Here is a 27,936-nt window from a genome sequence, read left to right on the forward strand (position 1 = left end):
AGAATTGTTTCCTTTAGAGGGGAGCATCCATGGGTCCCAAATCACTCTTACATTTTCCCCTTCACCTGGGATTCAGGAGGGTCCTGCACTCTGGACCATTGATTCTTTGCTTGTGACCATCCTTAGTGAAGTAGGAAAGACTCCACCCACCGTGGTAGAAAAGAGAGGCACATGCGAGCAGTGCCTGACACATCTGAGAAAGGCTACATCGAGGGTGAGCTTTCTACATGACTCCACCCTGAGTCAACATGCTGAGCCCCTGGAAACAGGCCTCCAGTGACCTGCAGGAATCATAAGACGACTTAGCTGCCAGCATCCAGGGAGCTCTCTCTACCCTGCCCCCCTCTCTGGACTTCAGGGAATCTCCCTCCCTGGTACCACGATGCTCTGACAGCTACGTCTCTGCACAGTGACTCAGCTGCTTCAGAAAACATTTCCAGCCTCTGTCCATCAAAGAGAACAGGAAGAATCCAAAAGTGACAAGGCTGAGCTCAGCCCTGAAAGTCAAACCATAGGGAGAGTTCTCATCCCCGTGGCTGCCCCAGGTCTTCTATAGGACTATTCAGCCCAGGCATCGAGTCAAATCCATAAGATGGCATCTCCTCTGAGTCCAGACACATGGGGAAACTGAGTCAGCAGGCTTGTGCCTACCCAGCCTCCCTAGACTCCACAGCTGCACCCTGAGACAGTGACTCGGACATGTGACCCTGCCTGCCAGCTGCGGTCTCTTCTCTGGTCAGCCCTGTTACCCCTCCTCTTGTTCCAGCTTTTCCTTCTCCACACTCTGTCCCTACCCCCTTAAGTCACAGCCCAGGCCTGCCTGTATACTTCATGCAAGACACGAGGGTCAAAGCAACATGCTATGTGGTAGGAAAGTCTGGGTCCCAACCCACCCCTTTGTCTAACAAGGTGATTTTACTTCATCCCCATCGGAGATCTATTGTACGCTCGGCTACGGTTGGGAACAAACCTATCTATCATTACACACTTTTTTTTTTTTTTTTTTTTTTTTTTGGAATGATATAGCCAGTCTTTGATGCTGTTTCTAGGATGCTCGGAAAGAAACGGAAAGTGAGGTCTGCACATGACTGACAGCGGTGAGGGGCCCCTCGAGAACTCTGAGAGCAGCATTTTGATGTAGCTGAAGTGAGTTTTCTGAGCAGCCTCGGCTCTCACGGAGCAGCCGAGCAGCCCGTTCTGGGAAACTATTAAAGAACATCTCATTTGGAAAAATGAGTGAGGAGTATTCCCTGCTTGGTTTCTGGCTAATGTAAACACTGAAAACAAATTAATCCTTTGGGGAGATGAGAGGAGGAGGAGTTTTATGTTCTGAATGTGGGCGCCAACATTTCCAGGCAGAGACTTCATGTTTGGGGAACAGAAGGGAAAGGGGGGGAGGTCTGGGCAATGGACGTTCTGGGCTCTGCTCCTAAACGTCTGAGAGACTGAGCACACGCGGCTGCCTCTTTCTCGTCTGTACCAGGAACGGCTCTGAAGGTAAGCTATGTGTAGCTGGCTGCCTTTGGCCTGGCCATGCTTTTTCTACCCTGTGGTTCTTCTCCCTGATGCTCACCTTCAGGTGGACTAGGGACACTACCCAAGCGTGTGTCCCTGTTTCACCCATGCCACAGACAAGCCAAAGAAAAAGAAAAAATAAACCTCTCCATTGTCACCGCCCACTTGTGCAGGGCTTTCCAAATCCATCGAAAGTCGTACACAGCCGGCCCCTCTGCCTGCCGCAAAGTCGCCGCAAGTGAGAAACCCTCCGAATGTTCTGCACTGCAGATATTTCAGTCTTAAACGGCTGCGGCTGCGCAGTAACAGATTTACCGGTGAACGTGGGTCGGCCTTTCCGAGGGACGTCAGTTTTCTTGTCACTACTAAATTGCAATGTCATGCTTGTCTTCGGGGACCTGACGCTTCCATCTCTCTGAAATCTTGCTTTTGTTTTCCACTTCATCTCCAGAATGAATGCTTCAGTCATGCTGAGGCCCTATGAAATCAGTTAATCGGGCCCTGACTGCAGGCGGCCATCGGCCCTGGCGACTATATCAGAGCAGCTCTGTCTGTCTGTCCCATTGGTAATAGTCATAGATGCACGCTAAATGGAAACTAGAGCCTTGTCCTGAGAAAAATACCCATGTTTCAAAAGTGAGTCTCCACTCTTAAGCCTAGCATGTTCGGTGGCCTGTGGGTCTGAGCACAAACCTGGCTCACCACCCGTAGCAGCTTGCTAATCACCACAGGACAGGTAAAACTGCGGCATTGTAAAACACAGGCCTCAGTGTTGGTTTCTCCACAGAACTTGTGTCCCAGACTCTTCCAAGCCAGGTTTTACTACACATGGGTCAATCAAGAAAAACTGCAGCCTGACTTCACTACATTCTAGCTGCTACTTACGTTAACTAATATTCCATATGGGATAGGACGGCCAAATTAGACATGTGAGATTTCTTCACCAAAGTTAGGGTCACCCCCTTGTCCACTATTCAGCCTGATAGATTCCCAACTTAGTCCTGGCCTAAAGCGAGGGAAGGGGGAGGGAGGGGTAGTAAGGAGAGGGGAGGAGGAGAAAAAGGAGGGGGAGGGAGGGTAGTAGGAAGAGAAGGAGGGGGAGGAGGGAAGGGAGTAGAGGGAGAAAGGTGTGCTCATACCCAGCTTGAAGGGAAGCCTAGCTCTCCTGGCCTTAGCCATGCTGCCCCTGGTGTCTGAAAGGTGAATTCCACCTACCTCAGAATTGTTCACCAGAGATTTCAACCAGAGTCCCTTGCATGAGCCTCAGAAAAAGCCACCCCTAAGGCTCCAGTAGTAACGTCAGAGCCAGAACATAAACATGTCCTCTCTGCTACCCTTACTCACCAGCTCCTCCATGAAGGCTCCTCAGAAGGAAGGGCTGAGCCATCTCTAGTCGGGAGGCCAGCAAACCTAGCACAACCTCTGTACTTCGGGACATACCCATTATCCCAGGAGTTCCCGCACAACCAACCCTGTGACTCCACTTACACTGTGCACACACTCATCAACACTCAGAACACACTCATACACATCCTACACACACACACACACAAAACAAGCAAAAACTTTAAATAACAGCAAGTGAGTTCACTTGGCTCCTGTATAAAAATGATCTTTGGTCTTTCATATTATTTCAGAAAGTAATCTGGCTTCCACTATGAGAACCTTTGTTGGCTCAAAGGTCCACATGATTACTGGAGACGTACATGTATGATGTGTATGTCCTCTCTCTCTCTCTCTTTCTCTCTCTCTCTCTCTCTCTCTCTCTCTCTCTCTCTCTCTCATACACATACATACACACACACACACACACACACACACACACACACAGGTACCTATGGAAGCAAGAAAAGAGCATAAGATCTCTTGGAACTGGAGTTACAGCTGCTTGTAAATCACCCTCCCTGAATGCTGGAACGCAAACTCCAGTCTTCTGCAAAATAAGCAAGTGCTCTTAACCACTGAGCCATCTCTTTAGCTCCTTAATTTGTTCATTCTTTTATCTCTGAATTAACATAGTACCTGAATCAGATACTAAGTGTGAATACTTACTAAATCATAGACTTTTGATACATGTACATGTATATATTAGAAAATATATATCTCACCTGATTTATGAGACATTTCAAAATAACAGAAGATTCACAGTACCATAGAATTCATAATGTTATCCGCTTTCAAGTTGCTGTCAAATATTATCATCTAGTGGCTACCATCAAATATTTATAGAGTTTTTATAGGCAGAAGATATAAAACACTGTTGGTGAGGGAATGAAAGTGGGTGCACAAAACTGTGCAAAGCCAACAGATTTACTAAACTCCAGGGACATACAACCTAGTTGAAAATAAAAACTTCCATAGAAATTGTTTGATAACATAATGAATCAAATGAAAGATATAGTCAGCTGAAAAGCAACAGGCAGCTATGATAAGACCAACAGTGGTTTACACAGTCTGTAGGTACAGGTGACTATGTAATGACCAACAGTGGTTTACACAGTCTGTAGGTACAGGTGACTATGATATGACCAACAGTGATTTACACCGTCTGTAGGTACAGGTGACTATGATATGACCAACAGTGGTTACACAGTCTGTAGGTACAGGCAGCTATGTAATGACAAACATGGTTTGTACAGTCCATAAGTGAGTTAGGGGTGAAGAGGCCAGGATGCTCAGATGCCAGTTAGAATTACCACAGTCAAGGACAGAAAGGCTATTTCAAGGAGAAAATGAGTCAGATGCTATGTTAATTTGGGGACAAAAGAATGAACAATTTAAGAACTTTATGTAGCTTGTAGGGTGCCAGAATGCCCAGACACACCCTCTGATGGAATCATCCTTGTAAACTTGAGGTATGCGAGACGATCACTATATCAGAACAGGTTGCTTAAAGAGCGTTTTTCCACACAGGGGGTAGAGAGCAGAAAGGATGTGGCATCTGAAAGCATGTGCCTTCAGGCAGTTCCTTGAGGAGGCATGCATAGGCTTTACTGCGCCATCTCAGTGGACTCTGGACAACACAGCTACCCCTGGCTATGTGACATATGTCCCTGGGTATATGAGCAAGCATATGGTGACCCAGACTTTGAGAATCCATAACAGAGGTGATTGTAGAAATGTGGGCTCTGGACTTGTTGGTCCGAATTTGAAAACAATCCCTTGAATAGGTTCTATGCTTTCTCTAGCAATAGTGTCACCAAAACTCTAGATGTGAGAGAGACCAGAACACAGAAAACAAGTGTCATCTTACTCCAGAGACCCAGCATGCAGCCCCGGTGGTTTGCACGAGCTGTCCCCCTGGTCTTGGGCATTTGAGTACTTGGTGGCCATTGCTGGTGCTGTGTGTGGAGGCTTGGGAGGTGTGATCTTATTGGAGGAAGTGTGTTGTGTGTACTTTTGCGCTCTGCCCACCTTTGCTCCAGGAAGTGACTGTGTTACCAGCCCCCTCACAGCTTCCCCTGCATCCGAGGATAAAAGACACACACACAGTTGTTCCTTTTCAACTTTCCTTAAGATGCAATTGCTGGGTGCTACTATCTCCCACCTGAAAAGGCATGTTCTTATCAGTTTTTTTATCTCAGTCTCTCTCACCTGCCCTAAACTTCAGATGCTAAACTCCCCTGACTACCCACCTGTAGGAACAATAGTTGCCCTGTTCGCCTCTCTCCAAAGTATGACAAACTCCTTTCTCCTCCTTTGCATCTCCCTCTTCCTGCCTCCTGGGACCCAGAAGTCCCGCCTTTACCGCCTGCCCAGCAATTGGCCCATGGCTTTCTTTATTGACATATCAAGAACCAATGGGGGAACAGGATCTTAACATCAGAACCACAGAAGTGTGTCACTGGAAGTGGGCTCTGAGAGTTAAAGACTCATGACATTTCTGCTCTGGCCGACATGCCCACTGCTCATGCCATGCTTCCCCATCATCATGGACTCTTACGCTTCTGGAACCATAAACCTTTCCTCTATATATGAGCTGCCTTGGTCATGGCAGTTTAACACAATGATAGAAAGGTAACTAACACACAAGCCGATCCCAAAATTGGCATGAAACACTGCACCTGTCCTACAAACACAAAATGGAGGCACAGGTGCATACACACACACACACACACACACACACACACACACACACAGGCATGCACATACCCACCACAGACATGAACATATTACCCAGATACACACACACACACACACACACACACACACACACACACCTTATCCATGTCTTTCAACCCTTTAGAAAGACCAAAAAGAGTCTTAATGGGGTTAAGAATAACCAAGGTAAGAACTAAGGCTCAAATCAGCACCTCCAAGCTATAATAAGTACAATGCTAACAGCCCATGCTTTGTAAACAATGACCTTAAGATGCTAAATGCCTTTAGTGTGCAAGACACTCCTATATTATACCATCTGCTCTACAACTTACCACTGAGGAAAGATGGAATGGTCCCACCCTCCCCTTTAATCTGCCCTATTGCTGGAGAAGGGCTACTGCTGTTAAAATTAAGCTTGTTCCAGCTCTCTCGGTTTCTTCTTGCTCGCCATACGGGCTTCAGCAGCTGCAATGTGGTAGATCTTCCTCCAAGAAAGAACAGAGAGACAAAAGGACAGAGAGTAGTCCATAGAGGAGTCTTCCTTGTCTGAAAACCAGAGAAAAATAAATGGTCCGACTCTTGATAAAACACTGTATCCTCCAGGGATGATAACACATTTGGCATCTGATTATAAGTTGTTAGGCAACTTCTGTTTGCAACTAGGACAGGGAAGAACTTGGTCCCCTGTGGTGATTTTCTAAGCAACAGATAAGGGGTAGGAGGGGCTTGTGCCGTCATACAAGGTCTCCATTTGTGAACTGAAGTATTTGGTTCTTACTTGTCTTAGTCAGGGTTTGGGTTTGTATTTCTACACAAAACATCATGACCAAGAAGCAAGTGGGGGGGGCAGTTATTCAGCTTACACTTCCACATTGCTGTTCATCATCAAAAGAAAGTTAGGACAAGAACTCAGGTCAGGAACTTGGAGGCAGGAGCTGATACAGAGGCCATGAAGGCATGTTGCTTACTGGCTTGCTTCCCCTGGCTTACTCAGCCTGCTTTCTTATAGAACCCAGGACTACCAGCCAAGGAATGGCACCACCCACAATGGACCCTTTTCCCTTAATCACTAATTGAGAAAATGCCTTACAGCTGGATCTCATGGAGGCATTTCCTCAAAGGAGGCTGCTTTCTCCGAAATAACTCCAGCTTGTGTCGAGTTGACACAAAACCAGCCAGTACATCACTAAATAGCAAAAATCTGTACTTGATACTGTCAGAATCTCCGGGATTACATCTCTCCCATGCATGGATCAGCATAAGGAATGCAGAGATTAGCTGATATGTGTACTTTAGACCAATTCTTAAAACTAGATTTAGTCTAGGAGGCTCGTTTCTAACTTCATTACACATACATTTGCAAGGATGTCCTGATTCAGAGATCTTGCCTCATACTCTTAAGCAAAACCAAGTTCTGACAAGCTAGGTGTACCGGCTGATTTTGTGTTCCTTGCTTTTGGACAACCAGGCTTCCAGAACCGTAAGCTATGACACTCTTTCTTCATTACAAACCAGTTTGTCTCAACATGTCAACAAAACAGAAACTGGGTTAAGACACTGGAACCAGAATTGAGACTCTGTCTGCAAATGTCATATGCATTCAAAGAGTCCATTGGAGTTGTTGTGGTGGTGGTGGTGTTTAAGTCCTTTAAAGTCTATTCTGCTGAAGAAAATTGTGTATTTTCTTTAGTCAATGGTCTCTCACTTGCTGCTTATACCCACGACTCCCCACTGAGAAGGTGCATCTTAACAATGAAAGGGTGGTAGAAAGGGAGGTTGGGAATTGAATCATGGCTTTACCCCTGTGCCCTAAAACAGGCTTGAGGTAACTTCTTTAACAGGCTGTTAACAGGGCGGGGGGAGAGACAGGTCCTTAGAGAACAAGGAAAGTTTGTTGTTCATCATATTCATCCAAAGTCAATCCCAAGATATGGAATGAATTTTAGAAGTCAACAGTCATGGCAAGGCACAGGAGGGAGAAGGATCCCAGAGCCAGGCTGAGGCTGTGCATCCAGTAGTGAGGATACTCAGCATCTCCCTCCTAGAACTCCCAATTCCCAAATGCTCAGAGGAAGTTGAAGGTGAGGTTGGCATGGTGTTCTTTTCCAGCAGTTACAAAATTGATCCATGGACAAAGGCACCTCATCCCAAAGAGATGGACACAGGCATCTCACATCTCATTAAAGGACAGATGCGGCTCATACTGCAGAGATGGACGCAGGCACCCCCACACGGCAGAGATGGACGCAAGCATCTCACACCGCAGAATTGCATCTTGGTCTAGGGAACTGAGCGCTACAGATTTAACAGGCACTAACACGGATTCATATTCGTCGGCAAATTAAATGTAGCTCAGTTAAGACTTTTACTCTCTGGTAACTTGCTGCCTTGTGACGTGAACCTTTGTAGACAGTAGCTCAGGCACAAATGTCTAGCAATAAATAGGTTAAAGGAGAAGGTCTCAGAGTTAGGGCTGGGTACCAGAAATCTCCGTATGTGGCTGAATCTTAAGTGTTGTAAATTATGGTGCCTTAGTCCAAAGTTTGCCTTAAAGTGGCTGGTAGGGATTCCAAGACAAGAGCTGGCTCTGCTGAGCTGCAGAGTGCTCTGCCGGCCCGCTCTCCCATTCTGTCTACACTGCGTGGGCAGCTCTCCTTTCCGGGAGCGTTCCCACCTCACTCTGCCCCAGCACAAACCAGGAGGCCCTTGACCTGCAGGTTGTACCCTTAGCCAGCCTTAGCAGCTCACTCTCCATTACACTTCCCACGGTTAAAGACCATGAAAACCATCTTTCCAGTGGGATTTGTGTCGTGGGAAAGGTTATTTAGCGTAAACAACACTGGCTACACCGTGATTCACACACAGGACTTCAGTGCCCGAAATCTTTACTAAGCACTTACCATAAGACGCACTGTTCGATCAGAGAAGAGTCCGTTAATAAAAGGACAAGCTGAGTGTTAAGGATGCAGTAGAGATCAGATCCAGCAAGGATCCACCGGAGGAGGACCCTACCCTCCAACAGAGAGACATCCACCAAGAGAAAGAGCAGGGGACAGAGACCATCCCAGTTAGGAGGAATAGATATTTGAAAAAATAAACAAAACAAACAAACAAACAAAAACCCTGCTGTAGGAATTTGGGGTTTCCTTGTAGGAGCATGTGGTGATTAATTCGGAGTATCAATTCGATGGAATTTAAAAATTTACCTCTACAGGGTCTGTAATGGCATTTCCAGGATTTGGGCCCAATGACTGGTTTGCTCTCCTGTGGTCTGTAATGTATAGGGTGGCATTATTGGGGTGGGTCAGTCACTGGGCTGTCTACTTAGGACTCTCTTTTCCTGTATTCCTCTCTCTACTTCCTGTCTTTCCTAAAGGAACTCCCCTTTTCCACGTGTTACCCTCGTGATAGCTACCCATGGATTTAGGGTAAAGAAAAAAAGAAAACCATGAAGTCTGAAACCGTGAGCCACTCAACCAGGTCTCCCCTGGGGCTGCTGGTGTCTTAGTTGCTCTGACAAACAGCTGTGTAGCACAAAGCCCCAAGCTCACTCCGTTCAGCAGCAGGAGCGTGGTGGGTAAGGATGGTCAGAAGGCTTGGGTGGCGTTCCTTCGGTGAAGTGGACATGGGGGCAGCCTGAGCAGGGTGACAGCAGGAAAGGAGAGTGTCAGGGCTCCAAGAAGATGTCCCTTCAGTCATGAGCATTAAGGGGTGGAATGCTGAGACCAAGGAAAGGGTGGGACCAAGAAATAGTAAGTTGGCTGGATTCCAGATTGGGGGTGAGGACCAGGTCTGGAGGGGAAACGTTAATCGCACTGGCTCAAGGGTATGTACTAAGTCACCAAGCAGAGGAGACCTAACAGATGGGGATTCCACTGACCAGGGAAGGGTGGAACTGGAGATGTGGTTTAAAGGTCAGCAGTCATATATAAAAGTATCAGTACGTGATGTCACCCAAGATGGAAGGGGTGTTGTAACGGGCAGGGGCCTGCAGAGGGAGAATCCTGAGGGCCCTGGAGAAGAATGGCTGGCAGGGCATGTGCAGGGCCACGTAACCTGGAGGAGTCTTAAACTGACTTTAAGCACTTGGGATGTTCTGCTGCTGTGGGAGTTTGTCCCCTGCCCATCATGTGACTCCCGCTGAGCTGCTGGTTTCATGAGCAGTTCAGAGAAGCACCGAGACCTTGCCTCCTCTTCTGTCTTCAGCCCCAGATGCTAGAGACACAACCTGCTCAGTGTCTGTGTAGAACCATTATCTAGGAAGAGCCATTGCTGGGTGACAACCCACAGGCTCATCCAAAAATGGGCCATGGGAATGTCCTTCCCCAACAACCCAAATCTCTTCACTGATCTAATTATCAAACTTACGGGTCTGTTTGAGTTATATATATATACATATATATATTCATGTGTGTGTTCAAATGTATAGATTCAAGTTTGAATATATTATACTCAATATATTATATTTTCTATTAGTATACTGAATATATTTGGATAGTAAAATATATGAATTATATGAATATATATTTAAATAATATATACTTCAGTAGATTCAGATGCTAAAGCCAGTGAGGGAATGAATGAACTTGACATCGAAAGGGAGAACAAACAGGCAAAAAGCAAGCTTCCTTTTGAATATATAGAAATATATAGATAGATATAGATAGATAGATATTGATCTAATTATCAGTCTTCATCAATCTATTAAACTCAAATTTAGGGCTCTATTGTATAATACATATTCTATAAATTCTGTGGTTTTACATATTATATATACATATGTGTTGTGCATATATATTGCCAGAGGAGTTAAGCTTCACGCTGAAGCTGTCACCTGGAGACGCAGCTCCTCTCCTTCCACAAAAAGGAAGACCTATGTGCAAGGGAAGGATTTAAGAATTCTAAGCCAATTTTTTAAAACGTTCTTCAAGAAAGTTTGTCCTCTCCAGATACAACACTGGAGATAGTGAAGGGAACTGACTTGATTTCTCTGTAGTGTGACTTAACTGCTCTCAGACTGCCTTAGTTCAAAAAGTGTGATGTGTGTGCGGTGTGTGTGTGTGTGCGGTGTGTGTGTGTGTGTATGTGTAGTGTATATAGTATAAGTATGATGTGTGTGTGAGTGTATGTGTGGTCCATGTATGTATATGTGTTTATGTGTATATGTGTGAGTGTGATGCGTGTGCATGTGGTGTGTATGTGGTGTATGTGCTTGTGTTGTGTATGTGGTGTGTGTACTGGCTGGTTTTGTGTCAACTTGATACAAATGGAGTTAGCACAGAGAAAGAAGCCTCCATTGAGGATACATAAGATTCAGCTGTAAGGCATTTTCTCAACTAGTGATCAAGGGGGGAGGGCCCCGCCCATTGTGGGTGGAGCCATCCCTGGCCCAGCCCATTGTGGGTGGAGCCATTCCTGGCCCAGCCCATTGTGGGTGGTGCCATCCCTGGGCTGGTAGACCTGGGTTCTATGAGAAAGCAGGCTGAGCAAGCCAGGGGAAGTAAGCCAGTAAGTAACATCCCTCCATGGCCTCTGCATCAGCTCCTGCTTCCTGACCTGCTTGAGTTCCAGTCCTGACTTTCTTTGGTGATAAACAGCAGTGTGGAAGTGTAAGCTGAATAAACCCTTTCCTCCCCAACTCGCTTCTTGGTCATGATGTTTGTACAGGAATGGAACCCTGACTAAGACAGTGTGTGTGTAATGTGTGTATGTGGTGTATGTGTGTAGTGTGAGTGTGGTGTGTGTGTGTGCATGTGGTGTGTGTATGGTGTATGTGTATAGTGTGAGTATGGTGTGTGGTGTGTGTGTGTGTGTTTGGTATGTGTGTGGTCAATGTGTGTTTAGGTGTATGTATGTATGTGTGAGTGTGGTGTATGTGTGCCTGTGGTGTGTGTGCATGTGTGAGTGTGATAAGTGTGTGCATGTGGTGTGCATATATGATGTGTGTGTGTGATGTGTGTATGTGATGTGTGTATAGTGTGAGCATGGTATGTGTGTTGTGTGGTGTATATGTGTGTGTATGTGTGGTATGTATATGTGTGAATGGTATGTATGTGGTATGTTCCTCTGTGTGTGTACATGTGTATGTGTGTGTGTGTGGTATATGTGAACCTGTGTCCCAGCCTTTCTCCACCATTCCATGAAGCATAGATTCAAGACAACCAGGCAGACACATCAGCAAGAATAGCAGTGCATGCAGACAAAATTCAAACCCCAAACAATTTTCTACCACATTTGTTCCTCCAGGAAAATCTATACTCCAGGAATAATCTAGAATGTGCTGTTTCCTTGGCCAACAGTCAAACACCCAGAGGTCCTTGTCTTCAGGTTGAGCCATAGGGTCTCCTGATGTCATCTCTGTTTTACTGCTGTAACTTTCCATTTGTTCCCTTCACATCTGCCCACCATCCCTTCCCCCACCATCCCTCCCCCACCATCCCTTCCCCCACCATCCCTCCCCCACCATCCCTTCCCCCACCATCCCTTCCCCCACCATCCCTTCCCCCACCATCCCTCCCCCACCATCCCTTCCCCCACCATCCCTTCCCCCACCATCCCTCCCCCACCATCCCTTCCCCCCACCCCCGCTTGCGACCCTTCTACAGCCTAAGAACCGAGTGTCCTCCACCAGATCCTACGGACACAAACTAGTTTCTGGAAAGCCCCCAGCCACCTCCTTCGGCACGTCCTTGGTCTGCTGATGGCCACTCTGCTCAGAGTCCCTACTCCTGCCCCACACCCTCATCTTCAGCCTCAAATATTAAGCCCTCTGGGGCATTTTTATTACTTCTCACATCTGAGCACTGTGGCTGTTTTTGTTGGCCATGTGAGAAAAAAAAATCTCCTTTGCTTCCTTACCCTCACTGTGGCACCTTTATATTCACTCGAATGTGTGCTTCAGTCTCAGCAGAATGCGAGTCTGATAACCCTGGGACCATGATCTTTCTACCCAGAGTCCCCTGATATAGCACAGGTCTTCGGTTAAGATGAACGAATAAGATAACTGCCACCGGCACGCCTTAGCCCATTTAGACATTTCCAAATATCAGTTGGATGCATCACTGAACATGATACCGGGGTGAGTGAGGCCGAGACAGAGTTCCCGCCTCTGAGGCCCTGTCAGGGCCCAAGACCAGTGTGACTATCACAGCGTGGTGACGAATGTGCACCAGCTAGTGTGGGGTATGCAGAGGCACACACACACCTCAGAGCAGAGTGATTTACACACATGCACACTCACACCCCATGGCAGAGTGGTTTACACACATGCACACATACCCCAGAGCAGAGTAGTTTGCACACACACTCACACCCCAGAGCAGAGTGGTTTACACACATGCACACATACACACACACCCCTGAGCAAAGTGGTTTACATACATGCACATATTCACACACATACCCCAGAGCAGAGTGTTTACACACACACACACACACACACACACTCACACCCCATGGCAGAGTGGTTTACATACATGCACACATACCCCAGAGCAGAGTAGTTTGCACACACACTCACACCCTAGAGCAGAGTGGTTTACACACATAGACACATACACCCCAGAGCAGAGTAGTTTACACACATGCACACACACCCCAGAGCAGAATGGTTTCGCCATTTGTTTGTTTTTTTTTTTTCCTTTTGTTTTGTTCAGATCACAAACCCATTGGCTTTAGGAAGAAATGAGCACAGGGTTACCAGCAAGCTCTGTCTGTCTTGGGTATATCACTAAACGTTCTTATCTGGGGGACATGCAAACAGCTCCTCCTCCTCCTCCTCTAAGGTCCCAAAGACCAGCACAGATAAAATCTTGTTTCCCAGGGAACCAATGCGCTTCTAGGCTTGCTTAGACTGCAGTAGGTGAGGGCTGAGGGCCAGAAGCTTGAATGGCCTTAAAGAAGCCACAATGGAGGGTCTGCACTCAGCATGGATGATGGGGAGGGTCTTCCCAGTTGCCACAGAAGTGGAGACTTCTAATCCTTTCCAGCTGAAACACGTCAAGCCCCTTCACCAGGTGACCAGGTACACTTAGGGTAGAGTTAAACACGAACAGTAGGGGGAGGGGCTGGGATGTCAACTGTCAACAAAAACAGCTGTGGTTGAACTCACACAGGTGGTGGCCTTTGGTTTGGGTCAGAGGACACATCTGCACAAGAGACACCTGCACAAGAGCTGTGAGTCTCAGCAGATTCCCCTGCAGAAAAATGGTTAGAGCCACAACCAGAAAGAAACTAAATACCAGGAGACAGTGCAAAGAAGAGAGGAGGTCGGTGTGTTCAGAGAGCAGGATGCAAACCTGACACCAGCAGCAAGCAGACCCTGTGGGTGACATCAGACGGCTCCCTGAGGACTTTTATCCCACACTCTTAATCATGCTTCTGCCTCCACTTTCCAAGTGCACCGATTGCAGGCGTAAGACCGGAACCTGGCCATCTGAAGGCTTTTCAAACACATCTGTCTCTTTAAAGACTCAACAGTTCACACCTGTACTGAGAGCGTCGGGTGTGGAATCCCACCCGGTACCTCTAGCCTGGACATCCTTTCTCAGTAATTATGGATGAGCCATTGACCATTGAGCAAGGGCATCCTTTGTCACCTGCCAAGGTCACATGGCCACTCTGCAGAGGGTGCCCACTCTCTGTGAAGGGTGCTGAGCATGTTGAGAGAAGCAGAAGGCCCTGTCATCCATCCTCCTGTCCCAGCCCAAGAATACTGCTGGGGAGAAAAGGGGTACAGATGGTATGGCAGTGAGAGACGGAGGTGGGGCTTTGCTGGATACATCATTTAGGGTCAACCAAGTTTCTTAATCATTCAAGTGATTTGCAAATTTCAAAGCAAAGAAAAACAAAAATGACTAAAGTGAATGATAGGCCATTTCTCCACCACCAGGGAGGTGAGCCAGTTCAAGCCAGGTTAGATTATAAGAAAGACAGGCTTATTGGGAAGCTGCTCTCGAGTGGGCGAGTTCAAGGCCCCAAGGACCAAGGCCAGGGAAGTCCCATGGGGAAGAGAGAATGGGGGGGGCAGAAAAGGGCATGCACACAGAGAAAGAAAAGGAAGAGGAGAAGAGAGGGAGACAGAGAGAGAAAGATCAAAATGCAAAATGTCTGGATTAAATAGGGAGGAGCCTCTGGGGGAAGGGCAGCCCAGCCCCTGGGCTGGAAAGTTCAGGATTGCGGGCAGGGTATGCCAGGTAGGGGCTGAGGGATGCCGGGAGAACCTGGAGGCAGGTCTGCTTTGGTGTGTAAGATATTCGCCTCAGTTCCTTGTCCCAGGGTCCACAAACCAAATGGTAAACTCATCTCATAATCTCGGAAAGGGAAATATGAATTGGAGCAAATGAGCCCAGCTAGCAACAGGACCACACAAAGAAGAGGGCAGTGAAACAGCTTCCAGATATAAGCCTGATGGGATATTTTCGGGTTAGGGAAAATCCGCTTTCACTGCCACATGGACAGAATTCACGAAAGGCTGTTGACCGAGTGTACGGGCAGCCCGCTACCATAGGTTTCCTTCTGTAGAAAGAAAAGACTTTGATGGTGACTGGAGGAACCACAGGGACACTTTTGATTGGTAGACCTTCTAGTAGGGGAGGACTTCTGGAAAGTAGGGGAGATTTCTGATTAGCTTTAGGGTGCATGGGATAGTAGTCTCTGGTTCACACTATGTGGTGTGTAACAGGGTCTTTCTGGTCTGAATAAGGTCAAGTTTGTTTCCCTGTTTCAACTGGAAGAATACTGGGTCCTTGAGTCTGGGATCTGATTATGTAAGTCACTCGGCAAAGTCACTGGGATGCTGGTTCCCTCACCATCTCATGTTTTGTAGGATAGGGACATTGGACATGCATGTAGAGACAGGACTGCAGGTTCTCACGGTTGAAGAAGGGACCAGTTGCAGGTAAATCGTGACTTGATGTTTGAGTTGGGTTTCCAAATGGCAAGGGGTGTTGAGAAAGGAGTAGAGACAGAGAAAGAGAGGGGACAGAGGGGGGGAAGAGGCCAGCCTGTGGGGAACATGTGGAGAAAGGAGAGGGGAGGAAGAAAGAGAAAGGCCAGAGAAAGTATGGAAGAGGCGAGGCTTTTTCTAGCAAGCCAGACTCCTGCCTGGCTGTTGCTAGGCAACTGTTGGGTGGCGGCTGGAAGGAATGCTAACCCACTAACACAGTGATCTCTGAGCCTTGGGAGGGGGGTGTGATGTACATGTCCCATTAGGGGCTCAACATTCTGTAGCTTCCTGTTTACTGCACCTCAGCTAGTTGTAGGTCTCTGGGTTAATAACCATCTACTGCAAACAGAAACATCTCGATGATGCTTAATCTATAAGTATAATGAAGAGCCATTAGGAGTCAGGTTTAATATTATGTCATTTAGCATAATAATAAAAGGAGGTCTCCCCTAGGCCTATAGCCTGTCTAGTCACAGGCTCTTGGTCAGATAATGGTGCTGTGTATGGGTTTGGTTTTGTGGCATGAGCCTTAATTGAATTGGGAAGTGATGGGTTCCTCCCACATTTGTGTCAGTTTCATGCCAGTGAGTGTGCCTTGCTGGGCCAGTCACTATTGTATCCTACAGGGTTCACAGCTGGGTAACATCTGTGATCACTTTTCTCCTCCAGGAATGTGTGTAGGACCTACTAGCACTGTAAAACCTAGCCAGTAGGAAAATGCTTCCAGTGAGCACCAGCTTGAATTCTCCATGTTCCATGACTCAGCATTGTGGTGTCTCCATGTTCCATGACTCAGCATTGTGGTGTCTCCATGCTCCATGACTCAGCATTGTGGTGTCTCCATGTTCCATGACTCAGCATTGTGGTGTCTCCATGCTCCATGACTCAGCATTGTGGTGTCTCCATGTTCCATGACTCAGCATTGTGGTGTCTCCATGCTCCATGACTCGGCATTGTGGTGTCTCTATGCTCCATGACACAGCATTGTGGTGTCTCCATGCTCCATGACTCAGCTTTGTGGTGTCTTCACCAATAGGGTCTTGTCAGGTTCTAGAGAGTAATCAAAAACACTGTGAGTTGCCTGTAAGTTTGGAAGTCTGTGAGACCTCACTGACTAATAATGAAAGACCCCCACAGATGGGAGACCCTCACTCAAGTCTCTGGATAACACGACCCCCCAAGAACTCATGAGAGACCGTCCTTGCTGCAATTACACGAGGTTTAATGATGAACCAGTGCACTGGGGTCGAGACTCATATCTCACACAGAGGTAGAGGAGTCTGACCCCGAGTGGCTGGGAAAAAGGGTTTTTAAAGGGAAAAATCACAACCCAAGGGGGAGTTGTCATTGGAACTAGGAGTACGACATTGGAAAATGCCAAAAATACCAGTGAAGAATCACAAGGGAAACACCCAGTTTTTCAAAATTGTTTATAAGGTGTTATTTTAACTTTTATGGTTTTATGGTCAGTCAGTTCCTGAAGCAGAGTCACTAAACCAGCTATCCTACATTTTTGGCTCTACCTTCTATGGGTCTTCTATTTTACCTGTTAGGGGGTCAGGATTTATCCTGATCTTTCAATAACTCTAAAAGAGAAACCCATTCTTGGCTCTAGGCTTTTTGTTTTTGTTTGTTTGTCTTGTTTTGTTGTTGTCCTGTGGTGTCCAGTTAAGGGCGTTGTCACCCCATTATAAGGTAATTTTATTTTAACTCTTTTATATATAACACCCTAAAAACTCTATGAGAACACTCCTACATCAGATATACACATTCATCAATGTAGCAGAATATAAAATCAAGACACAAAAATCAGGAGCCTTCCTGTATAAAAATGAAAAAAACACATCTAGAAAGAAGTTTGGAAACAATACAATCCATTTACCATGCCAGTGTGAAGTATGGGATGGTAAACCATGCCAGGAAGCTTGGTGGGTAGAGCAGGTCGGTGGGTGCACCTGAGACAGTAGGTGCCTCCCTGCTCCCTGCCAGATTCCTGGCCTGGAAAACATGTCACACTTCCCACATAAGGAAACAAGACCTGTGGTCATGTAGGCCCAGAAGAGTTCTCAGTGCTAATGAGGTACCTAGCCCTGAGGTTTAGCCAATAAGATTCCCTTCCCAGACATTCCATTCCTCCCTGCAAAAGGTATTTAATCTTGGGTCCACTTGCTATGGACCCATTTTCCACAGTGAACAACCAACAAACAGTTTGGAACCAAAGACTGTCCCTTTCATCTACCACCACCATGGGGAACATGGAGAAGGCCTTCGCCTACAGAGCTGCTGCCTAAGTCTACCTGATGAGTTTGATGAGCTAAGCCAGTTCCCACCCTGAGCCCCAGCCCTCACACCATCCTCAGTCTCTGGCCCCGACTCCATTCCCAACTCCTCCTACTCAGGGATGCCTGACACTCAGGGGTCCAGTTGCGCAGTTCTGGGGCCCAGAGACATCCCGACACTTCGTTCTCAACTTCTCTGTCTGGTCTCCAGCAGTGACTAGAGGCCTGGAAGTCGGGGGATACCAGCTTTGGCTTCCCACACCCCAGACTGCGTTTTCCCACCTCCAGAGGTGTCTCGGAGCTTCCCTGAAGCCCAGCACCCAGCAGCAATGGGCATTGGGGAACCCGCAGTCAAGCACTCCCCGGGTTTCTCCTCCCCAGGGGCCATACCCAGCCAGGAGGACACAGTAGCCATCCCAGAACCTCATAACCCAGAAACCAGTGAAAAGGTGTCTCTAGGATAGGCTGCCTAGATAGACCAGTCAAATCCAGCAGCTCTAGGATGAAGTAAGAGACCCTGCCTCAGTACTAAGGTAAAGGCAATCAAAGAAGACACCTGACATAGCTCTCTGGACACATACCTCATACACATGCACTCACACATACCACATATCCAACACACACTCTACATACACTCTACATACACACTACACAAACACACACAAAACATATACTTGCACATACACCACAAACATACCACACATACACACCACACAAGCACTCCACACATATGCACAATACTCATACATACTTCACACATACACTCCACACACACACTTTACATATGCACTACACAAACACACATACCACATATATTTGCATACATTACAAACACACCACACATACATACCACACACACTCCACACATACACACATACACACACATTCCACATATATACACATACACACACATATGCACACATATATACACTACATACACATATACACTACTCACACACTACATACACACCACACACATTTCCCATACACACAAGCATACAGACACCAAATAAATATGCATACACACACCACACACACTCCACAGCACACACAAACACACTATGTACACACCACACACACTCCACATACACACAAACATGTAGACACCACATATACATGCACACATACATATATTCTATCCCTATACACAAACACACACCACATACTTACACACCACACTTAAATACACTCCATATACACACACACCACATCACACCCAAGCAGTAAAATAATAATAAATAAATATCGCTTTGGTGTTTTCGAGCAGTTTCCTGAGGATGATGGTAAGAACCCCCAACCTTGGAAGAAGATACAAACCTTGTGAGGAAGACAATGGAAGCGTGGAGAGGGCTCGGGGGAAATGCAGATGGAAGAAGCTCACGGAGCAGACAGTGGGCAGGGGTGGGTGTGTTACACAGTCACTGCCAGGACTGTTTCTGCACCATTCATGTATACCCTCCTTTCCTTCATATAATGTACATTATTTTGGCAGCTGCGTTATAAACCTTGAAGCGTAGGATCCTGTCAGAGTTACATAGACCAAAATTAGCGCACAGCCCCTGTCTTCAAGAGTAGAAGAATGTTATGAAAATACCACAGGCTCTGGAGCCCAGCTTCCCAGATAAGAACCCAGGTTCCCCACTGATGGGCAGGTGACCAGAGCAAAGCTGTACAGCCAGAGAGACCATGGCGGGCTTGTCTCTCCTCAGCTCTAGAAGGCAAGAGTCAGAGAGTTGGGGCCCAGAAGCAGCAGCCCCTGGGCAGACTTTATCCCTGGCTTGTGAACAATGGTCTTCTGGGTGTGTCTTCCCATGGTCTCTTCTCCGTGTCTATCATCAGAGGTGGAGGATGTCCACGTTCCGGTGTCTTGTCCTTTCTTTTTCAAACATGTCTCATCTCATGTAGCCCAACTGGCCTGATACTCACTGTGTGGTCATGAATGACCTTGAACTCCTGATCCTCCTACCTCCACCTCCAAAGTGCTAACTTCATAAACATGTGCCACCATGGCTGGTCTTTTTCTCTATTGAAGAGGTGACGAGGATAGGAGACCAGTTCCGGGAGACCCAAACTCCATATACACTCAGGGTTTCAAGACATGAAGTTTAGAATCTTAGGGTTTTACTTCTGTGAAGACACCATGACCAAGACAACTCTTATAAGGACAATATTTAACTGGGATGGCTTACAGGTTCAGAGGTTCAGTCCATTATCATAAAGGCAGGAGCATGGCAGTGTCCAGGCAGGCATGGTGCAGGAGGAGCTGAGAGTTCTACATCTTCATCTGAAGACTGACTTCCAGGCAGTTAGGATGAGGGTCTTAAAGCCCACACCCACAGGGCCACACCCACAGGGCCACACCCACTCCAACAGGGCCACACCCACTCCAGCAGGGCCACACCCACTCCAACAGGGCCACACCCACTCCAACAGGGCCACATCTAATAGTGCCATTCCCTGAGCTGAGCATATACAAACCACCACAGAATCCCACCATTGGTCCTATAGCGTTATGCTATGCTTCTCCTCTCTCTGTTTAGTCTGCTCACCTGTAGACTAGAGATGGCCACAGCATCTACTCAGCAGGCTGTTGCAAGGATGAGGTGACCCATGCATGCACACAAAACATGACATCTCCAAAGGGAGACTTCCGGCAAAGCAGGGAAGCTTCTTCTACGGTTGTCAGATGCCAGATGAAAATGTTCTCAGCTTTCGAGTTGGTAGAAGCTAGTGTCCTGATAAATTAATACATTCCAAAAGTTTTACTGAATAGCCACAAAGTTGTAAGGTCCATAGCGGCTGAAAATAATTGGTTACGATGGAGACCGAGATAGCCAGAGATAATTTGGGCTTTTCATATGCAACATTCCAACTCTCTGCAATGGCCAGTCAATCATCTTCTAGAATCTTCGACCCAGGTGTGGTGTCCGGGAAAACCAGTTCATAGCATCAGGTTCCTGGGTTACAGCAACATTTAGAAATAACACTTATTACTTGATTCAGTATTTAAATTGTGAATGCACCAAGTACTTTGGCAAGAGTAACGGTAAGGGTGTAAAATGCCTTTCTTGGGGTCCTTTGTGTCTGTTTGTTTTGGGGGGTATATGTTTGTATATTTTTGTTTTTCAGGAGAGGGCTTCTCAGAATAGCCTCAGCTGTCCTGAAACTTACTCCGTAGATCAAGATTGTTAGCACGTTGTCTAAGCCCCGCCCACAGTTACCTGGTAACAACCAGGCATGCCTGACTCACTATAAAAGGGGCTGCTTGCCCCCTCCCTTGCTCTTGCCTTCTGGCTTCCACTCTGCCCCCTCGCCCCTCCCCCCCTCCACGCACTCATGGCCTCTGCTTCTCTACCCTCTCTCTCCTCTATTCTATACTACACTGTCCTGTGGCTGGTCCCCTTTCCCCCATACCTCACCACACCTCCACCAAAACATTTCTCCTCTCTTTATCTTTTTATAAACACAACAAAGACGGCCTCAAATTTATAGAGATCCGCCAGCCTCTGCCTCTCAAATGCTGGTATTAAAGTCACCACTGCCGCTCCTTGGGTCATTCTTAAAGCATACGTTTCAATTTGTTTCTACACAGTTGTAAGCCAGCCACTCCCACTGTAGTGTTGGGGGAAGCACGTTGTGCGTCGAAGGGACTGTGAGCCTGAGCAGTAAGCAGGGGCGGTTGTATTTTCATGACCAGATCCAGCGACGTTCACATCCCTGTGTTATATTAGACCACACCGCCCTGCTCCCATCCGACTGGGCTGGTCACCAATACCATTCTGCCCCCGCTGGCAGCCGGGTGCTGAGACAGTCACCCATGCTGTTTAAGTGCAGTTCTTCCTGGGGCCAGCAGGGGGCGCGGAGGGACAGGCGAGCAACCTGTCACGTGGCCGGATCTTTGACATGAAATGGCAAAGCATTTGTGAACTCTCTAGGCAGGTCTGATCTAGTATTTGTCTGCTGCTTCGCCCTCTGGCTGTGCCCCGAGGGGCTTCTCTGGATGCCTTTTATCACTCTTTATTCTGCACAGAGCCTCTCTCAAAGTAACTTGCCATTGAATCTAAAAATAGGACTTTGGCTGCTAAATTTAAACCATGCAGGGTCGGCTGGTGTTTTTGTTCAGGTTCCTTAGCAACATGTCTGTGTTTCTTCCTGGGTCCTAGATGGAGCAAGCCTTGTGCGGCTCACCCCTTGTGGCTTTATCTAGAACTAACACGGATACCAAGAGATGGGCCGTTTCCGTGTTCTTCTCTGAAATACCCGGGAACCCAGTAGAGAGACCCAGAGAAGTTCTCAGTAAAGGAATTGTAAGATTAATTGATTTTTACAAAAATGTGACTGGGAAGAGGGCCGTCATTAAATTGCTTCCTGCATGAGGCTGAGGACTAAATTCAGTCCCCAGAAGTCACATTAAAAAAAAATAAAATAATCCCAGCTGAAGGAGCCAGAGACAAGAAGATCCCTGAGGATTGCTGGCCAGACAGCCTAGCCAAATTGGTGAGCTAGGTGCAGTGAGAGATCCTGCTCAAAAAATAAGGTGAAAAATAAATATTGTGCTTACATCATTTCTAACCCTTCCCTCCCCCCGCCAAACTCCTACCATGCCCTCATCCCTCTCAAACTCTTACCTCCTTAATTATTATTGCTTACATATGCATACACACATACTTATATATACATACATGCATGGACAACTTCTGTTGGATGTATGTCTGATTCGACTTGCCTGCCTCTGCTGAGTAGAAGTTTGGTTCTGTTTCTGTGGTTTTCCCACCACTGTGATTTCAGATCAGGTATAAAGATCTGGTAAGAGAATGCCACACGTCCTCTGTCAGGTTTTGATTATGGGGACCGGGGTGTTCCAAATTCAATGATGACCAAGAACACCTGCAGACATGACTGGATGTGTCTGCCTGTACGGGTGAGAAAGCCCCTGTAGGCATGACTGGGTCTGCCCATGCTTGTGTGAAAGCTGCAGAACCCAGGCCATGACAGGGTATAGACCACACACTTTGTCTTATTGTATAAATAAATTATGATATACTGTATAATGAAATAGAACTGTTACCATAGAATGTAGTCAACACAAAATTATACTTTAGGGAAAAAATGTATTTTCCCTTATAGTTCTTTACACCAGCATCTATCTCTTTATGTAGATTTAAGCTGTCACACAGAGTCCTTTTGTTTCCCTGAAGGACTCCCTTTATGACTCAGAGTAGTAGAGAAAATCCAGAGTGGATAACAGCAAATCAGCTCCAATTCTGTAAATGTCTTCATTTCTCTTCTTTTTTGTAAGGATAGTTTTGCTGGGTATAGAATTCTTGGTTAACAATTTTTTTCTTTCAACATTTTGAAAACTCTCTTCCCACTGTCTGTTATGGAATATCTGTATAGTCCACCAGTTTAGTCAGAAACAGAACTACAAAAGCCAAAAAGCAAGGTTAGTTACACTAGAGACTTCCCCCCCCCAAAACTATGAACTTTGATGGATTAGGTCTTTGCTTGTATTTTGACTGGTGGTGCTGTCTGTGTGCTGTGCTGAGTTTTACAGTGTGAATAAAATCAGTTGTGCCAAGTATTTGGGGGCCTGTTACATGGTTTGTATCTTTTATAATTGTTTTGTCTGTAATTTGCCAGGAAACATTTTTATTAATTCTTTGAGAATGCCATACAATGTATTTTGAGCATATTCAGCACCAACTCCTCCCTTAACTCCTCCCAGATCCTCCCTACTTACCAACACAACGTATGTCTTCTTCTTCTTTCCTTAATAATCCATTAGCTCAATTTTTGCTGTCCATTACTTCTTGTGGGGCTATCCACTAGAATATGATCACCTCACTAGGAACTACCCCTTGAAGAAAACAAATTCTCTCTCACCCCAAAGCTATCAACTATCCATAGCCCCTCAATCAGGAGTGGAAGCTCATGAGCCCCTCCCACTCCATGCTAGAATATCAAATAGCTTGACCATGTGTAGGCAGACACAGCTGCAGTGAGCTCATGAATGTAACAAGTTATGTCATGTCCAAGAGAGCATGTCCAGTCTTTCCTAAACCTCTGGTGCTTGCGATCTTTCTGCCCCATCTTCTGTGATGGTCTCTGAGCCTTGGGAGGAGAGGGTGTGATATAGATGTTCCCTTTTGTGGCTGAACCACTTGTCTGCACTTTAAGAAGTTATACATTTCTTAATTTGTTTTACTTAGTAATGTCTGAGTGAGTGTGTGGGGGTGAATTATATGTGGGGAAGATGCATTACCACCGTTCGTGTGAGGCAGTCAAAAGATAACTTTATGGAATCAGTGATCTCCTATCTTTACATAAGATTTGGGGATTGAACTCAGTTTTCCAGTTTCAGGAATTCCTAGAATTTCATGGCATGTGTCTATAATGTGAAAGGCAGCTCCCTAGCTGTCACCCTCTGATGCCGGTCACAGTACAGCATGACTATCTGCCTATGACATAACCTCTGCTCAGCTCCCTAAGTCTCCTCAGCCTTGGGAGGCCCAAATATGCATCCTAAAGCCAGTTTTCTCCTCTCCACAGGAATGACATGCCAAGCTCGAAGCTCCTACATCACCAGTGAGATCCTGTGGGGTTACCGGTTCACACCAGTTCTAACGCTGGAAGACGGGTTCTATGAAGTTGACTACAACAGCTTCCATGAGACCTACGAGACCAGCACCCCGTCCCTTAGTGCCAAAGAGCTAGCAGAGCTGGCTAACCGGGCAGAGCTGCCCCTGAGTTGGTCTGTGTCCAGCAAACTGAACCAACATGCAGAACTGGAGACAGAAGAGGAAGAGAAGATTCCGGAAGAACTGACAGAGAGGAACGGTGATGTGGCAAACTTAGAGAATGAGTCCAAAGTGTAGGCCCAGCTGGGTCAGCCTCCCCACTCAGACATGGCCCTCCATGTTTCCCATTTCCCTCTTTTCTGTCTCTCTCACTTTCATCTTGATTTGTTTATATTTAATTTTGGCATTTCCAGAAACAAATCTTCAAAGTGTAAAATACCTACCTGCCCCTCTCAGATGTTCAGATGGACACGCAGACAGAGATTTGGTTAAGGTACAAGGTACCTTCATTGTGCCCAAGCCTAGTCCCCACTCACAGAAGAGACTTAGCTACTTAATCCACGTTGTTGTCCAATACAAATCCCTCCGCAGAGCTGTCAGAGTTTTACCCAGTGTCATAAAGAACATGACCTGTTTACCATGGCCACAGGTCATACAGAGTAGCCCCTCAGTTTTACAGAGCCCAGTACATCTCACCTAGCACAGGGCAGGTGCTTGACCACACAACACAGTATGGGACCCAGGTGAGCTAAGGGTAGACCACTGTACATAGATCTGCCCTGTGGAATTATTTTCTTTTGGCGAGTAGAAACAAACCCAGCATGCACAAAAGTACCATGGGTCAGAAATCCTGGTAATGTACATAGACATATCATTCATGTAGCTTTAGATTCATAACTTTAGAAATAAGGAGAAAAAAGATTCCCAATGTAGAGTAGGCATTTCTGTTTTGCTATCTGAGTCTCCTGATTATTTTGATCCCCTTGACTGCTGGCCCTCTAGATGCATGGCCTTTGTTCCAGGTCCCAGACTGACAGTTGTTAGAGCACCCCTCTATTCTCTTGTCATCCTTATGTTGAATCTAATAAGCCATAGGTGTGGGGACAGTCTGGAGGTCTAATAGGTGGCAAAATGCTGATATACCATGACACATTTATAAAACGGGTGTCATTGTTTATCGATAACAAGGGTCTCTCTGAGCACCCTTGGGAGGCTCTACCAGGAACAGGACTCTTGCACAGCCCCACATGATATTTACCATGAATGTGGAGTATAGCAGTTTAAGAATCCTTTCTGTAAAAGCGTTGGTTCCTAATCTGTGTAGTCATGAGAAATGCAGGCTGCCCATGGAGCTCGTCTAGTCTGCAGAAGACTTGGTGGTAAGACCATGGCATTCAGGAAGGCCCTGTAAAAGAAATGGCAGTGCTGCATTGCTGGCTTCCTGCCCTCTCACTTCATCTGGAATGCCTGTCCCTGGGCCCCGCCCCGTCTGGCCCCGCCCTGTCCCTGGGCTCCGCCCTGTCTCTGGGCCCGCCCTTACCTTTGCTTACATTGGGATTTTTTTTTATCTTCTACCATCATTGTTGCTACCGTTATTGTGAAACGACCAGAATTTGGTACACAGAGTAGAGAACAGTCTTTGTGGCAACTGACAAATCTCTCCAGGGTGTGAGTATGCCACTAATTGAAAATCCAACCCGCGTCTCTCAATCAAGAGCACAAACAGCCGTCAAGCAGCTCTCTCCATCTCGTTTTGACCCTCAAAGAAGAAAGGAAGGAACAAAGGAAGGCAGGAATATGTGTAATAGTCAAAATCCCAAACAGCGTGTAAAAGAAGCCTGGGACAAGATCCTTAAGTGAGACCTCAGGGGCGGGTGGAGATTTCTCACTGTAACCGATCTTTCTTGTTGCTTTTGCATTTATAAACTGTTCTTAATCACCATTGCTCATCATAAATACACATCGAATAGATCTACATTTATCTCAGCTCCTTCAGATGGGCTCGGTTTGAGACTCGGTACCATTGAGATCAAAGAGATCAAACCGGTTCCCATTCCCCTTGCCTCCCCTCATCTGACGGCGCAGGGTTTGGCTCTAGTCTCGGGACCTTGCTTATAAGAGAGAGGTGCCCCAGGAATTATGGGAAGTGGCTACTCCATCCAACATCTGGGTTGTTCCTCTCTCTCCGCGGAGATCTTGCCACCCAACCAGCCGTTTCCTTGGCGTTGACTCCAGAAAACAAAGCTATTGGCTGTGGCCCTCCCTTGCCTGCCAGCATTTCCTTTTGGCATTGGTTATACTTTATCCATGGCGCCACGCAGCCACACGTCCACCCTGCACACTCGAAGAGGAGGGATCCTGGTACAGTTCCCCAGAGGCTGAGGGGGCTCCCATGGCTTGTCCTCGCCCTGCTTTGGGGCACCGATCTGCAGCAGCCCAAGACAGGGCCTATGTAGCACAAAGCAAGATGAAGAAAGCCTGCAAATGACCTGCTGACTTAGCTCTTGAAGACTTACCAGACCTTTTAAAATCTATTACTGGGGTCTGAAGGACAAAGGATCCCCACTGATGAGTTGAAAGTGCGGCTCTGAGGCCCATGGCTTCTTGCACGATGAGGCAATAGGCCTGGGTAATCCCTCAGCCACACTCCCTGACTCTCCTCTTCTTGATGTCACTGTGGTGGGTGATGCAAGTGGAACTCAAGCCTGTTTGTAACGCAAGCTCAGAATCTTTAAAGGGGGCATTCCTAACGACCTTTTATTAGAATGTCCTTATCAAACGTGTCTATTTTTCTACAGTTACTGAGGGAAAAAAAGGTTTAACAGTGTATTTTGTGTCAACTGTTAACATTTGAAAGGTCATTATGACTGAATTTTCTAAGCAGCAAGTATCAATGGGGTTTTTCATTAAGATAATTCAACAAAAAGGACCCTAATGCCTCCCCCTCCAGTCCACAATCCCCAATCTTTATCCCCACAGTATCTCCACCAGTAGATCAAATGCTACAAAGATGCATAAGCCCTATCTGTGCACCAAGATCCATCGCTGGAGAGCTAGCTCACCCCCTCCCTCCTTCCCCTCCTTCCCACTCCCTCTTTGATGTTTTGGGCTGCTTGGTTGTTGTTTCTGAGTCATCTTCCCCCATAAAGCACAGTGAAATTCATAGACCAGATAAGAACCTTGAACTCAAGTCGACCCCAGTCTACAGTCGCATTAGCTCCTTGAGGAAAGAGGTTTGTCTGGAAGTTAGTGCAGAAGAGACCCTTGTTCTACTGGCCCCTCCTCCATTAGCTCTCCTATAGGAGACGTAATCAATACAGCTGTTTGTTTGTGGCAGTCCCTAACACCTGGCAGGCCTGTGTTGACATATTAGAGCTGCCATGACAGATTACTGGCTTGTCCCTTCATGTTGGGTATGACTGTGACTCCATGAGGTAGAACCCGCTCTTCCTGCACTCCCTTCCTATCTGTCCCTCTCTTTCATTCTCTTAGTTCCAGACCCACTGATTTAATTTAG

General features: G+C 46.7%; 1 protein-coding gene across 1 annotated transcript in view; it reads left to right on the forward strand.

The window, feature by feature from the left end:
- KCNJ6 (potassium inwardly rectifying channel subfamily J member 6) overlaps positions 1 to 24,716 on the forward strand; it is a gene marked incomplete at both ends in the record, with an annotated part of 170,167 nt that extends 145,451 nt beyond the window's left edge. The window contains one exon of the mRNA XM_080919027.1: positions 24,391 to 24,716. Coding sequence (XP_080775153.1) covers positions 24,391 to 24,716 — 326 coding nt within the window. The remainder of the gene's footprint in view (positions 1 to 24,390) is intronic.
- Positions 24,717 to 27,936: the final 3,220 nt, after the last annotated feature.

Source organism: Micromys minutus (assembly GCF_963924665.1).
Source record: "Micromys minutus genome assembly, chromosome: 7".
Classification (NCBI taxonomy): Eukaryota; Metazoa; Chordata; class Mammalia; order Rodentia; family Muridae; genus Micromys; species Micromys minutus.